Source organism: Hemicordylus capensis, chromosome 3 (assembly GCF_027244095.1).
Source record: "Hemicordylus capensis ecotype Gifberg chromosome 3, rHemCap1.1.pri, whole genome shotgun sequence".
NCBI lineage: Eukaryota > Metazoa > Chordata > Lepidosauria > Squamata > Cordylidae > Hemicordylus > Hemicordylus capensis.
In genome coordinates, this window is record NC_069659.1 from 311,629,656 (window position 1) to 311,646,117 (window position 16,462).

Here is a 16,462-nt window from a genome sequence, read left to right on the forward strand (position 1 = left end):
TTTATATGAGGATACTGTGTGTGTTGTTTCTGAGGCCCAAACATTTGGGACTTTCATCGGGTCATCATGCTTTTTCTCTTCCCCCTCTCATCACCAACATCTCTCTTTTCTCTTTCTATACTTGTTTTTCTCATGTACTTTTAGCAAAAAAATTATGTAAAAACTGTTCTGTTCTTGAGCAGATTTGAAAGATTGGCTTTGAAATCCTTTGATTCCATCAGAGTCTTCTCCTAAATAGACTCAGACTCATTTTAAATAATAGTTCTTTAAAATGTTATTTGTAACCTTTCCATTTTGATGGAGCTTTCAGAACAAAAATGCATGTTGGCATGTACTCAGATTGTCTAATGAAGGCCTTATTCAGGTTGCCTCAAAAATACCGCTTTTCTTTGTCTGCTGTTACAAGGTGACAGAGTTTAGAACAGGAATAAATTGTAATATCTTGATTTAATATTGTTAATCTATAAATTAATTGATTATCTTTAATGTGGTAAGGAATAACTTATTTGCTTTAAAAAAAACCAAAAACCTGCCCAGGTTTTAAAGCTAGCACAAGATGTACTTTCTTCTTCTGCCTCTTCAGATCTGTGATTTTCTGACGTTCTGTTAGGATCAATAGCTCTCTGAAAATCAACCTCTGATTTAATCCATGTTCTGTGGAAGTGAAATTCTCGCTTATATTAATGGTCCTGGTAACTTCACTCTAAATTGTTTTCAGGCGAGGAGTACTTTGGAAACAGTAGGCCTCAGCCTTTTGGTTTCCAGATAAATGCTTAAAAGCATTTTTGGTTGTTGAACTTCAAAGTGCATGCACTTGATTAGTCATGATGTTAGCCAATGTCTGCAAGTCCTCACCAATGTTTTTGTTACCTTGTGCATGTGTGTTTTTTGTAACCGTATACATGCATGTTTTTCACATAGTTCTGCGTTGGCATAACAGTATACTATACCACTTGTTTATTTAAAACTTCATTTTTTCAGAATGTTTTCAACATATCTATTCCTCTTCTTTCTCCTGTTCTTTAATAACTGGGATATCTGAGGCTGTGATGTTCTGTGTTGTATAAACCTGGCATACAATGTGTCAAAAATCTTACTGTATTTAATATCTGCTGAAGAGTGATTCTGTGCTTGTGTATTTTTTTTTTAAAGACCTGCATCTTACTGTACTTGTTTTTAACACAATAATATCTTGATCATGATGGATCAAAACCATTATCTTTACAGTTATTTATTTTGGCTCTTATAAAGAGTTTCAAAATGTAATTTGCATATATCCACTAATTCTTCCTTGATGGTATTTTACCTGTTGATGAAGGAAACATAAGAAAAAGTGGGGTCAGATTCATTTTTCAAAAGGGTTGTTTGTTGGGGAAACTTTTTTCTGTCTGAAGCCTGACATCGGTGTTTCTCTCTCCATCTGCTACGCTTACACAAACAGTGTGACACCATCACCTCAACAGATTCGTGTCTGTCCTCCTCAAATGTTCTCTGAAGATGGGACTAATCTTTACTCTGCTCGGGGCATTTTGTCGCTTATCCAGTCTTCTACCCGTAGGGCTTACCAGCAAGTCTTGGAAGTGCTGGATGAAAATCGCAGGTGACTGGCCATCAAATTCTGCCCAGTTTACTACTGCTGCTGCTTCTTCTTTTATTTGTTTTTACTTCCCTTTTCTTTCCTACTTAATTTGGATTGTTAAATAACATGAAATAAAATTAACATCTGTTGGCTTTCTTTTTGCTTTTGCTATTTGTGAACGACATTTCCAAAATTCACATTTCATGGGATTTGGTTATTTTACTACTTTGGTCAAAGTAAACATCTAAATAGTGAGATTAAGTTCTGTATCAAAACAGGAGGCCAACAAAGTATAACAAGTACACCTGTACCACTCAGAGTTTAAGCCCTGCAAGTCCCATTCATTTCAAGACAGAGAGGTTTTTTCTCTCTAATCACATTTGCAAATAATGTAATATTACATTATACCAAAATGGCTTCAAAAACATTACAAGTTCAAGGCCCATTAATATTGTTTAAAATATAGTTAAAATACATTACACTGATTTTAGCTGATTGCTGTCTGCTCATTAAAAATATATATTCTTGCTATTAGAAAATGAGTACACAGTAGAAGGAAAACTATATTTAAGATTTACCACATGGAGAAGGAAACCTGTGCTGCCTACGTGCAGATTTTTGCCTAAGACTCAAAATCTTTGTTATCAGCCTACCAATTAATTGGATGTGGGGGTAAATCTATATGATTGAAAGCAGGACTGCACAACTCTGGCCCTCCTGCAGATACAATCATTACTACTACTTCTAATATTTATGTACTGCTATTCAGCAAATTTTTCAAAGTGGTTTACATAGAACCTACATAGAAATCTCTGACTATTGGGCACTGTGACTGGGGTGATGGGAGCTGTAATCTAAAAACAGTTGGAGGGCCAAAGTTGTGCAGCCCGGATTTAAAGCTTTAGTTGCGTTAGTAATAAGCCCATCATACTTGTATATGTCAATCCAGATTATTTTAAAATCATTAGCTTTGTCTGCAAAAACTAGAAGTGTATATATGTTTTCCAATTACATTTGTGTTTGAATCTAGTTATTTAGGGGCACCATTTCTTATATGTGTTAACTATTTGTCAGACTTTGATCTATTTGTAGATCAGAGATCTAGGTGTTCTGTTGCATCTAGAGTCACTACTGGAGGTTTTATGATATGGCTGTCAGGGATCACATTTAGGAGGTCTTAGTCAAAGTTCTTCTGTTTTAGTAATCATAGCCCCTGCATTGCACTTGTACAGACTATGCAATCTTCCAGCCCTTGCAAGTGTTGGCATAAGGGCATCTGTGCATTTGAAAAGTCCAGCTCCATGTACTAAAACTTTCTACCCTAGTGCTAAGGGCCAGGGTTTGGGGTGAGCAAAACCAGTACAGATATCCAGTGTATTATTATTATTATTATTATTATTATTATTATTATTATTCCAAGATCAGTGTGAAAAACTTAGAGAACAGAGTCAGTCTCAAATCTCTTCTTCAAGTCTCTTGGACTGATCTTGGAACAACAAGTGGCCAAAGAAACCAGCATAAATTTGTCTTCTCTTCTTCCCTGCCTCCATAGAAACTACTAACTGGCAGAGTATGAATGAGTTAAAACATGACACAACACAAAGCAATGGTTTGTTTCGCTAAATCTTGCTTTTGTATTATAAGCCCAAGTCTATTTAAAGTGTGGTTTGTTTGGTGCCAACAAACCAAGCTCTGAAACCATGGTTTGAAGTTAGTTTGCTAACCATTGTTTGTGCTGCAGTCTTGCATTGCATCTGAAATCACAGACCATTGATAAACCACAATCGGGGCTATTCTGCTTCAAAAGGTTGCTGCACTATGGAGATTAATTTATGAATTTCTGATTGCTGAGCCAAAAACAAAGAGACAAACAACTCTAAAATATAGCTAACCTGTTGTATGTCTGGAAACTCAAACAATGGTGTGGGCTCTTAAATACAGTTAGCATAAATCATGGTTTCATTCACATTATGAAATTATCACATTAAATAAATAATGTCTAAATGCAACCTCTGTCTTCTGAAAAAAAGTACAGGCTGACCTCACTATCCACGGACTCACCATCCGCCTATCTGTGGTCAGGTAATGAACACCCGGTCTTGGCATATGTGGGAAAAAACCAGCCAAGAAGGATTTAATTCCATGTATCTGCAGGTTGTAGGTGGGTGAAAATGATCTCAGTAGTCACTTCTGGCTGCCTTTTTGTGGTGGGGAGCCATTTTATGGCTCATTTATTTGTTTAAACGTGATTTTCCACCAGATTTGGGGGTCTTTTGGACTTGTGGGGAGCATCCTTGGATCTCTGAAGACCTGCAGAGCATGGTAGGGCACTTTTTGGCCTTTTTTAAAAAAAAAACAAAAACATTTTGGGGGTGATTAGTCTGGGAGCCTAACCTCTCCAATCCCATAGACTCAATAACTCATTATCCATGGTTTCGTTACCCGCAGTAATCTGCAGGAACAGAACCCCCACCAATAATGAGGTACTCCTGTAAAGAAAATTGCAACGTTTTTGATCTCTGTTTAGGATTGGAATCTTAGATAAATTAATTCAAAACAGTGTTCCCTCTAACAGGGATTCCCAGATGTTGTTGACTACAACTCCCAGAATCCCCAGCTGCAATCGCTTTTGCTTGGGGATTATGGAGTTGTAGTTAACAACATCTGGGAATGCCTGTTAGAGGGAACACTGCTTCAGAAGAACTATTGTTGATTTCATTGGAATGTAGTTTAATATTAATGGACCATGGACCATTCCTGAGCTTTTGCAGATTCTATTATGTGCATAGAATTCTTCACAGTCAGGAACTGCTCACTTCTTTTCTTCTTTAGGAGGGTAGGGTATTTTTGTTGGTTTACTTATACTTACTTATATCCTGCTTTTCTGCTTTGAAAGCCTTCAGTGTTTTACAGAAAATAAATCAAGAGTTCTCTATGCGCCATGGGGATGTGCACACAGAATTGTTCCAAATTAAGTAAGGAGATTTGAAATATATTCCCAAAATATGTTTATGGGAAAATAAAGCCTAAAAACACTTTTTGGATCATCACACCGTTTTCCAAATTCTGTAGACACCGTTTTTTTGTTGTGTGTATTCCTCTTCATGTCCCTGAGGCATATTGAAAAGTATAAATCAAAACCTAAGATGAGATATTCTTGTTTTACTCTTTAACATACATTTTCAGTGTCCAACAAGCTTTTCTGATCTATGTGTAGGAATGTGAAATTTGGAAAATGTATCACTTGCATGGCTGCAAAATGCTTTTCTTTTTTTTAATAATACAGTATTTATACTATGCTTTTGCATTCATTGGCTTAGTAGCATATTCTCAGTGTTTAAAGTAATTTAACTGTAAGACAACAGTAACTGAATTTTGGCTTTCTGTTCTCTAGAATTATAGGGTTTTAATTCTGTTCTGATTTGCCCATTTAAAATATTTTCTGATTATTGGTTTGTCCCCACCCCGCCTCATCTCTCCAACTTTACACAGTTACTGTTTAAGTGTGGTGCATGTTGCACTATTATGAATTACAATGTTGAGAATTTGTCGTTAACTTAATATTGTAAACTAATTTTTCTGTTACAATTTCCTTCTTCCCTCAACCTATTTCTGAGAAAAACTGTCCTTATTGGAACATCCAGGTAACACTAGCACCCCAGAATAAACATGGTACGAGGGGGCCAGTTATTCTAAGTGAACAAGATATATCTGGCCCATATGGAAGACATATGCAACCTGGATACTTGTATTACTGCAGAAGTATTCTACCATGGGGACATTGGTAAACATGTCTGGGGGTTAGTGAACTAGTGTTCACTGGAATACTTAACAGAACTGCATTATTCCTTTTTCTGTGCTGGTCTACTACTGTTAATTTAGCTTGGACAATGAAATGGACCAGGCTTTTAACAATCCTTTGTAGAATGTGAGAAATGAAAGTGTGTTTTTTTTTCCTAGTGGTTATAGGGTGTTTACACTATTATATTTTAGTTATTTGGTTATATTCAATGTATTTTTCAATGCAAAAAAGAACCTTTTGATGTACTTCGTGATATTTTAAAAATTATTAATCAATTTTATATATCTTTTTAGAAGTAGGGGGAGGGGACACCAACAAAGCAGTTTCACAAACAAGTAACACATTTTTGGTTTCAAAACTTGCCCCTTTTTAAGACTGCCTGTATTCTCGTGGAGTGCAATCCTATGCACATTTACTTGAAAATATGTCTCCAATGGGGCTTATTCCCTAGTGCATTATAATTGCAGTCTCTGTCTCATTGCATTGTGGTAGCAATGACAAAAAGAGGTGCAACTTTTGTCTGATGTGACTAAAATTCAAAATTAAGAGTTATAGCTATGTTGCAGCAACTTTATTCAAACACTAAGGCCTCATCGGACTACTAAAATAAATAACATTACATGTTGTAGGGAGAAAGTATTCAGAAATGAATTAAAAGATTCTTCCAGAGAGTATTCCCTGATATAGAAACAGTTAAATCTTGGATTTGAAAAGCTAACTAAAGAGCATTGTGGGTTGGATATGGTAGCTGGATAAATATACAGGTGGTCTTTGATATTCACGGGAGTTCCATTCCTGTGCACAACTGTGGATAATGAAACAGTGAATAATGAGATTGAGTCTATGGGAATTGGGGTGTTAAATTCTGAATCATGCACAACCAGAAAAAAGCAGAATTGAGGATGGAGCACAGCACTGTACCTTGGCCTCCTCAACTCCGCCACTCTCCAGGTGCTCCAGCAGTGGTCCCCAGCTCCTCCAATAATGCATAATAGTGAAGTCTTCCCACCGCACAATTGAAGTCCAACACTTAGCAGCACTAACTCCTGGCCTGATTGGCTGGTAGGTTAGCCAAAGAGGCAGCACAGAATTGTTTTACGTTCAAGTAAACACACACAGGGGAGTTCCTTCACTCCACCGCTGGAGTTAGCAGCACTCCATCTCCAATCTTCTGCTTGGAGCACAGTTCACGTAGCAGAAGCAGGCCCTGCAGAGGCAGACCTGCTACCGCCATTGTCATCACCATTATCCTTCCTCCTCAAAGCAGTTGAAAGTGCAAGTGTCACTTTCTGATAACAGCCACTGCCACTCCACAGCCATAGTGCTGAGTGCAGCTACCTTGGCAAAGTATCTGGTGATGCTGCTTTGCTTGGTCTTGCTTTGCAGAGTCCAGTATGCCTCCAGCTGCTGTTTGAACTTAATGCTACACTCCATTAGAGGATCAAGTTCAAACACTTTGTCCACCAAGGCAATCCCCAGCTGCAGGATCTTGGAGATCCCCTTTGCGGTGAAGGGCTTGGGGGAGTGTCTTTTCCTTTCTTTCCTCTTTTCCCTCACTCTCAGGAGCTGCCTCAATCATCTCCTTCAGTTCTTCCTCTGTGAGCTCCTCCTGATGGGATTGAAGGAGCTCCTCTACCTCATGTGCCTCGATGTCTTCCATGCCTTCTCTGCCAACAGTGCCCACAAAGTTGCTTATCTGCTGCACCTCGTCAGCCTCAGAGGGAATGGCTGCAGTAGATGAAGAGGTGACTCCCCCAGGCCACAACTACTTCCACGCTGTGTTCCATGTGTGGGGCTTGATCTCAGAAAGGATGCTGTGATGTTCTCTGTGTAGTCCATGATGCCGTAGCTCCTCCAGCAATCACTTACCGACAGCGGGATCAGCCTCCATGAGATCCAGCAGCCTCCTGAAAGTGCGGCAAGTGTAATATGACTTGAATGTTGCTATCACACCTTGGTCCATTGGCTGGATCAATGAGGTGGTGTTGGACGGCAAGGAAGTGTGCAAACTGCAGGGCCTCAGGATGGCCGGGGGTGTTGTCCAGCAGCCGGGGATTCTGAAGGCCAGGTTCTTGGAGGCCAGATACCTCTGCACCTCATGCAGGAAGCAGTTGTTCTCCCAGTTGAAGAAAACCACTGCAGTCACCCAAGCTCTCCTGTTGGCTCTCTAGAACATGGGAAGCTGGCTTTTATTCTTCCCCAGTTCTGCGCTCAGTACAAGAGCATGGGCTTGATCATGCAGTCCCCAACAGCATTGCCAAACACCAGCAGAGTGAGGCGGTCCTTGGCTGTATTGAAACCCAGAGCAGTTCTTTCTTTCTTCCTTGCCAGTGAAGGAGCAGGATGGCATCCGCTTCCAGAACAGGCCTGACTCATCATTGTTGAAGCTATTTGCTCTGTTCTGGCCTGTACCCTTCAGACTCAATCAGCTGCTGCAACTCCACTGGATACTACTGTGCTGCTTCATGTTCTGCTGGTGCTACTTCCCCCGACAACTTTACATTGTGGAAGTTGTAGTGGTGCTTGAACCTTTCAAACCAGCCCCTGCTTGCCTGGAAACCACATCCAGTGCCTTCAGGTGTTGTCGCCACTTGACCGCCTTCTGCTGCAAACCACCTGTAGAGCCGCAGCACTTTCTCGCGGATTATTGGTCTGCTCAGTGGCATGTTTCTCCACAGGCTGAGAGCCTTTTCCATCCAGGGCTTGTGTGAATGGGATGCCACCTTGAGGTTCTGTGATATGCTGGACACTACACTCATACTGATACTGACTTTGCATATCTTTATAGAGCTAACACTGGGCTCGATGCCGTAATGGTGTGCAATGGATGCCATGCTCTCCCTACAAGCCAGCATGTCCAACAGATTTATCTTCTCGCTCAAGGGCAACACTTTACATAGGAAGCTGCCATATACTGAGTCAGACCATTAGTTTATCTAGCTCAGTACTGGCTTCACAGACTGGCAGCGGCTCTTCCCAGAGTGGCTCCATCCCCTGAGGGGAATATCTTACTGTGCTCACACTTCTAGTCTCCCATCCATATGCAACCAGGACGGACCCTGCATAGCTAAGGGGACAAGCCATCCTTGCTACCACAAGACCAGCTCTCCTTTCCGAGACCTTTTGTCACTCCGCACAGCATTGATCTCCGCTGTGCGCTTGTTCATTTTGAATGGAGGAAGGATTTTTTAATTTTTTTTACAATGATGTACACTACACTATACCATCCCCCCCCCCGACAATTGATAAAGTATGGTACAGGGCAGCATTTGATAATAAAAATCAATTTAGAATGGATGCTTATGATGTTTTTGTGGGTACATAGGAACATAGGAAGCTGCCATATAGTGAGTCAGACCATAGGTCCATCTTGCTCAGTATTGTTCAAGCACCGCTACAGACCAGCTCTCTTCTCCTCTCCTCTCCATACAGTATATGTACTGTACAGCATGTACTTAAAAACAAATTTTAATGGATAATTACATTTTAATTGCTATTTAAATTAACTGCAGTTATAAAGTTTGATGCAGTACTATAATTAATTACCAAGATTAAAATTATAAAGTTATAATTAGCAGCTTGCCAGGGCTGCACAGTGCTGCAAGTGGTTCCTCAAAGCAGCTCCACAGGAATGGCAGAGGAAAGGCTCCAAAGGGCTCCCAGAGACATGGGAAGGCTCTACAGAAATACACACATAAAAGGCTCTCAATGGCTCCCTGCGGACACCAAAAGCTGCCAACAGTTCTGGAAATAGTGCGTTAAAAGGAAAACACACACACAAAATGCATACAAACTCAACTCACTACCCACAGAGCATGTGCAGGAAGAGCTACACATGCTGAAAAACACAGATACGTAGGACACTCCACTGTGAATATTGAAGTTGGGTGTATATATTTTTTCAACTGCGGATACGTGGAACTGCAGGTAACAAGGTCCACCTGTAAGAGGCAGGCAAAGTAGATCTGAGACTGAAGATAAGAGCTTTGGGGGCAGTAGAAGACCAGAGATATTAACTTGTTTATATTTCACTCTTCATTTGAGAGTAGTTTTAATATTTAAGAGCTTATATTAAGCTGGAAGGAATTTGAACTTTTGCATTGGCATGATGTCTTCTCTACATTCTCTCTCAAAACTAGAACTGCACTTTTTCTGTGTTGCTCAGCAACACAGAGTTGTTCAGACCTACAAAGGTTTGCACATGAAAATAATCTTAGCAGCAGCATGTGTGTGTGTGTGTAGGTTTGCTTGAAAAGCATTATATAAATGCAAAATAAATAAAAATAAATATACATTTCTGCCACAATTTTCAGGGTTTTTTTTAAAGTTACCAGTACTTGATTACCTCAACTTGAATGTGAGAACTACTACTATTGAACAGAAAGGTATGTGAGATTATTCTAGGTGATAAGAAATCTGTCTGTGCTGCTTCATACATGCAAGTAAACATTGCAGTTGGCAAGTGATGGGCATGCATATGTGGACTTGCCCTTAGACTAAAGGCTATTAAAACCTGAAATATGTGTCTTCAGCAAACCTATTTCAGAGTAGTAATATAATGTGATCTTGTTTTTCTCCACTGAGAACAGAACAGCATCTTGATGTTGAGTTTCTCCTCTCCGTAAGCACAACTTATTTGTGTTCTGATGTTATTACGCTATGCATCTCCGTGCCCTGTCCACCATTGGTTGCTGCTGGCAGGGGAATGCTCTGTTTAAAGAACTGGGACACGGAATGGGATGTACTACATACATTACATACGGAGAGGCTGGAAAGTCTTTTAGAGGCAGCACCATATTTCTTAAAACAACTGAATAGAATGAATATAAGTTTATGTCTGACAATAGCAACCAAAATATCGTGGGATAATAGTGTTTACTCTTTTTGGTTTTGACTCAAAGGACAAAATTCCAGGTACTTAGTAGCCACCAATGCCTTAAAAAAAAATTGGGCTTAGCAGCTGGCACCAGAATTGCTGTAACGACCAGGAAACAAACTCCTTACAAATCTTGTCAGCGCGTTACATTTTGCTAAAAAGTGTGTGTCCTTGGTTTTGACTTTTTAAAAAAATCAACTTCCAATACAGTGTAGATTTTTTTGACTTCTAGTATGCCAGTTCAGATTCAGTATAGGTTAATTGTGAATTGGACTCTCCAGTTAGCTTCTGTGAGGAAAAGAATCTACAGGTGTTGGTATGAATGAGGTTACATAACACAATAAAGGAATTAATCATTTCTGGACAATACTACCTACCTGTCAGACTCTGTACTGACAGGTACATATAAACTGCTTTGTATTTTGTGTAATGAATCATGAGATTTAGTCACAGCTGTAATGTATATTAGGCAGCTATGGTAGGAACAATGTACCTTCCTGAGCTTTGCTACAGCAAGGCAGTGATTAGCTTAATAGAATTTTGCAAAAATCATTTAAGATGCAGCTTTTAATATTTTATTCTGATTTTGGGAACCAAACTTGATGGACATGCCTATTAAATTATTTTGCATAGAACATTCAGAGTTGTCAAAAGTTCAAGATATGACTCCTCAAATGCTGGAAATCTTGTGTGTAAAGAAGATAGCTCAAATCTTAGGAAAACTTGGCTTCAGTTTAGCAAAGCTATTTGTGTTGGCAAGCAAGTAGTAATATTTTAAATTTTGGATTTTTTTTCCCCTTTAGAAAGTGTGTTAATGAGAGTGATAGAAACCTGCGCCCAAACCGAAAAATCTGTAGCAAAATTTGAATTCACAAAGATGCAAGCAGTACATTTTGGAGATACTGAAAGACTTTTAGTGACTGGAAGGGCAGAAATTAGAATGTTTTAATCAGGGTGGATTAGATTTAAATCAAACTGATTTAAATCACGATATAAATCACGATTTAAATCACTAGCAGGGTGGATAAAAATCAATGATTTTTTTAAAAAAATAAAAAAAATCCAATTTAAATCAAAAAAATCCGATTTAAATCAAAAAAATCTGATTTTTTTGATTTTTTTAAAAAAAATCATTGATTTTTATCCACCCTGCTAGTGATTTAAATCGTGATTTAAATCAGTTTGATTTAAATCTAATCCACCCTGGTTTTAATTAAGTAGATGGCAGATGGGGTTCTGTAAGTGTAAATGGCCATGGTCAACATGAATCCCAGTTTGACAACTAATCTGGAATTTAGCAACTGGAACAGAATCTTGATGAGTAACCTATCATAGGAAGCATGACTGTAATATATATATAGTGGAGTTGGGCAGAAATTCTGGTGGTTGCTAGGATAAGACTTTTATTTAGCACAGTGATTGGTCCCTCTGCCAGTATGACTTGTTGCTATTTTTCCTGATCCTTTCAATTATTTTAAATTTTTCCTATCCCAGAAATTTGGGGGTTTAATGTAGTGGCTATTAGTCTTGCTTCCTATAGATATAAAAAAATTTCTTTACAAAGTAGGAAAACATATTAAATCAGTTAAAAGAAAATCTGGGTAACAATATTCATTGTTACAGTATCAAACTCTTTATAAGGAACTGTACATATTTTATGTGGCCGATGCCAGATGCCTGTTCTCCAGAATATAAGCAAGCAACTCCCTAGAAATAGGTAGAAATCAGTGTTGTTTCCTAAACATCCATTAAATCCTTCAAAATATGAGTCTAGCATTACAGCAGTACCTCGTTACCCACATATCCAGCATCCATGGTTTTGCGTATCTATGGTCAGGTAACTGACACCCGACCTCAGTATACATGGGATGGGCAGGGGGTTTACAGTCGGGGTGGCTGGAAATGACCTTATAGGTCATTTCCTGCTGTCATTTTGAGCATGGGAGCCATTTTGTGCCTCTTTCCATTTATTTTATTTTATTTTTTTAAAAACCCTTTCCTTCATAAAATGGTGGAATAATGGCAAAAATCAGACTTCTGGGGGGCATTGCTGGAGACCTGTGGAGCATGGTAGGGCACTTTACTTTGTGGGATTTTTGCCCATTTTCTCCAATTTGCTGAAAGATTTTCAGGCCTCCAGGAACCTATCCCCCATGATCACATTGACTTCAATGACCCGGTATGTGCCATTTCGCTATCCGTGGTAATTGCAGAGAAAGGAGCTCCCGCAAATACTGAGGTCCACCTGTAGATCGCATCAGACTATATGAATTGTTGTTCTAGTCAGTAATGGAAATACAGTTTTTGTTTTACTATTTTGTGTACATCTGTGAGTTTGGAAGGCTTAGCTGATCTCTTGAATTTCAGTCCTGTAAATTGTTAGGCACTTAACTCCTCTTGAAGTCAGTGTGATATAAACGACTTAGAAAAGAGATTCACTTTAACTGCACCTTTTGTAAATGGAAATTTGCAAAATATATCTTGCCCAATTGTTTTTTGTTTTTTACAAGGATATAGGGTGAACTGGTTTAAATCACCAGGGGGAAAGGCTGATTTTAAACCAAGTTTCCCGTTTTGATGTGCTTGTTTCTTGAACAGCATGCATACTAATTGGTTGCTATAGCAAATAAAATGTATTGGTTTTCAACTAAAGAAAGCCTTTAAACAACCTAGAAGTATAATCAAACACGTCTTTTGCAATGCAGCATGATTTCTGACCCCAGAAACAGATTTCTGCTTGGCTGTGTTGTATGCATACAAGATATTAATAAGTACGGTAAAACCTCTTTGAAATCTAAGACTGCAGTCCTGTGCACACTTATTTGAAAGCAAGTCCTATTGAACCAGCTGTGACTTACTTCTGAGTAAACATGCAGAAGATAAGGCTATAAATGACCAAAACTTTACAGAAGCAAGGAAATTTAGTTACTGCACAAAATAGCTACCAACATCTTGACTAACGCTGAGGTTGTGCAGCTAACATGATTTTGCTAATGCAAGAAGATGGTGTGAAGTCATTGGGATTTTCAGATCAGCAACATTTTGCAAAAGTTCCCATATGAGGTGTGCCACAGGTTGCACACTATTGTATAAGTGCAACAGATGGGTGGGCATACTTCAATTAAATCCTTTTGAACTGTGTATCTCTTTCCTTCCTCTCTAGTATTCAGGGCACTTTATATAACACAGTAGCATGCAAGTAGTACTTGGTGTTATTGAATAATATATCAAAAATATTCAAAACCAGTTTTTAAAAAAAAAAATTAAAGAAGAAAAAATAAGTTATAGGTGGGATAATCTATAGACTTTTATGACTAATGCAGTAAGGACTGATGCTCTTAGGAAGTGCATGATTATAGATTTGCAAGACAAAATTGGTTATGGCAAATTGCAATTTAACTGTTTGTTACAACATCCTGAGTGTGCAGCCAATGAGTGAAGAATTTGAATGTGATAGTTCTTTAGTCTTTTCTCCCTTTAAGCATTAATGACATGTCTCTTGGAAAATCATGTCTTAAAAAAAAGTCTTTGTGCAGGTTTCATTTTGAGCATTTCTTCCCAAATACTAACATCTAGAATTGCAGATTAGGTATGGCTGTTAGTATTGAAAACATCTAAAATATTCAACATAGCTAGATATTATAATGTGTAGTGTTTCAAAACAATATAATAGAGATTTTATCAGTCTTTTGACATTTTCTCTCTGTCTTCCTCATGTTTCCTGCTTCTGTCTTGTGTCTCCTATCTACCAAACTTGCCCTAGGCCAGTGTTACGTGGTGGGTCGTCTGCTGCCACTTCCTCTAACCCTCATCATGACAGCGCCAGGTAAACTTGCATATAGTTAGCCGAATATAGGATATCTTGGCTTTCATAATGTGCTCCTGAACACATTTATTCAGAACTAAAGTTCAGCAGAGTGTTCATCTTGGTGAGTATGCTTAGGATTGCATCCTAAGTAGGTGTGTACATTTTGATGCTAAAGACTTTTTTGTTTTTAATTGTAATATCATCTCTAGCTACAGTGCTACATATACCCAAGATCTTAAAATCCTTTCACTGGTATTTCCTTTTCATTGATCTGTGCCCTTCATTCTTTAAGAGACCAATTCCATGCTGCACAAGCCATTGATAAAGTTCTCATTGATTTTAGAATTCAGGAAAAGGCTATTTCTAGGTTAGACATTTGTTACAAAATAACTAATACATTTGAAATTCTTAAACTTCTTCGATACATTCCCCATTAATCTTGTACTGAGCCCTAGAGCTTGCTCTATAAAAATGGTTGTTTGGTTAGATACAGATATAAAAACAGGAGCCAGCATCCTGAGTTATGCTGCACATGCAGAACCCAGAAAAGCACGCCTGCAGTGGCAGCTTGCCCACTTCAGAACTGCATATGCTCAAGCGTAGGGGGGATGATGTTTGTCAATTTCTCCTTTCCCTAGAAGCACTCTGCATAATGCACAAATATGTCTCTGGCCCTCAGGGACATATTAGCATGTTACACAGAGTGCTTCTGAGGGAAGGGGAGATGGGTGAAAATCTTCCATGGTTTTGAGTGTGCGCACTTCAGAAACAGTCAAGTAGCTAGTGCACACATGCTTTTTTGGACTCTGCATGTGCAACATTACTCAATCAACCAACCAGGGAGATTAAATTCATGTTTGAAAAATCAGTTGAACATAAATCAAAGTGTCTTTCAAATGGTTATCTGTGGCTGTGCACATTTCCTATGCTGCTTTCAGTGATTGACTATGCTTGGCTCCAATCATACAGAACAAAAGAAGTTATTATTTCTCTGCATTAATAATTAATGCCCCCCCCCTCCTTTCCAGGCCCTAAAGGTTAAAATGTAAAACTGATAAATTTGTATTGAGCTCACTGTTTGCTGCCATTGCTGAGAAACATCCCTTTTTAATGTTCCATCTTAGAAAACTGATTATGGTTGTAAAGAGATAGGTTTGGCTTTTTAAAAGCACACCTGAGATGGTTTATGAGAGGAAGATGGTTAGGATATTTCTACTGTGCCTGCTGTATACCATCTGAATTATTTTTCGGAGCTCTATTCTTCAGGGAGGAAACTCTTTAGATCTGGAACATAGGAACACAGGAAACTGCCATATACTGAGTAAGACCATTGGTCTATCTAGCTCAGTATTGTCTTCACAGACTGGCAGCAGCTTCTCCAAGGTTGCAGGCAGGAATCTCTCTCAGCCCTATCTTGGAGAAGCCGGGGAGGGAACTTGGAACCTTCTGCTCTTCCCAGAGCGACTTCATCTCCTGAGGGGAATATCTTGCAGTGCTCACACATCAAGTCTCCCATTCATATGCAACCAGGGCAGACCCTGCTTAGCTATGGGGACAAGTCATGCTTGCTACCACAAGACCAGCTCTCCTCTCAAACCTCTGACTTGGTAAAAAGTGATTGCAAGACCTAGCTATGTATTTGAACAGTATAACTGAGGTTAATGAAATACTAAGCATTTCAAATTAACATCCCAATCTGACACACATGGTTTAGAAAGTTCCCCATGTTTGCAATGAAGGAAGGGGAAAGGGAGAAATTGAATGTCTTTCATTTCTGTCTGATAATGTTTAGGACAGAACAAGAACTTTGTAGGAATCATCACTTGTAAAAGCAATTCCCTTGCAATAAGTATGCTTTGCCTCCTGGTGACTAAGTAGGAAAGCTTTGTCTGGTGGAAGAGGGTTATTGTTTTCCTCCCTCCCCTCCACCATCCCACTTCAGGACGTCAGTGTGCAACAGAAGAGTATCATGTGTATGTATTAACCAGTAGGGTGTTGTGTGGTGTAGCTGAGAGACTGAGCTGTTAATCAGGACTTTCCTGGTTCAAATTTGGCTCTGCCATGAATTCATAAGGTGGCTTTAAGCAAGATATTCCCTCTCAGCCCCTCATCTGCAATTTGGGGGTGATAATACATCTTTATGGTGATCTGGGATTATTCCCAACATGGGTAATGTGTCTGTGCAGTAGCACCATGGAAGCATTTCATATCTCCTCTAGGCACTCTGAAGCTCTGCCCTTTGTGTGCGAAGCATGCTCGGTATCTTGGGTGGCAGAGCGCCTGTAGTTCAGTTCCTTTTCAACTGCCAAAGTTTGTGCCTTGTTAGAGTTTGCTCCTCGTCTTGACCTCAGTTCTTGTGAGAATTCACAGAAATTGGTTTGGATTTTAAGGCTTGAA

General features: G+C 39.1%; 1 protein-coding gene across 5 annotated transcripts in view; it reads left to right on the plus strand.

Annotated features, from left to right (window-relative positions):
- Positions 1-16,462, plus strand: part of MFF (mitochondrial fission factor) — a 59,308-nt gene that overhangs the window by 28,463 nt on the left and 14,383 nt on the right. For 2 of the 5 annotated variants that reach the window (XM_053306727.1, XM_053306729.1), the window contains 2 exons: positions 1,442-1,600; positions 14,021-14,083. The exons of 1 other annotated variant lie outside the window; for it this stretch is intronic. In XM_053306727.1, the coding sequence (XP_053162702.1) occupies positions 1,442-1,600; positions 14,021-14,083 (222 nt within the window). The remainder of the gene's footprint in view (positions 1-1,441; positions 1,601-14,020; positions 14,084-16,462) is intronic. 2 more of the 5 variants (XM_053306730.1, XM_053306731.1) reach the window with 2 other exon arrangements.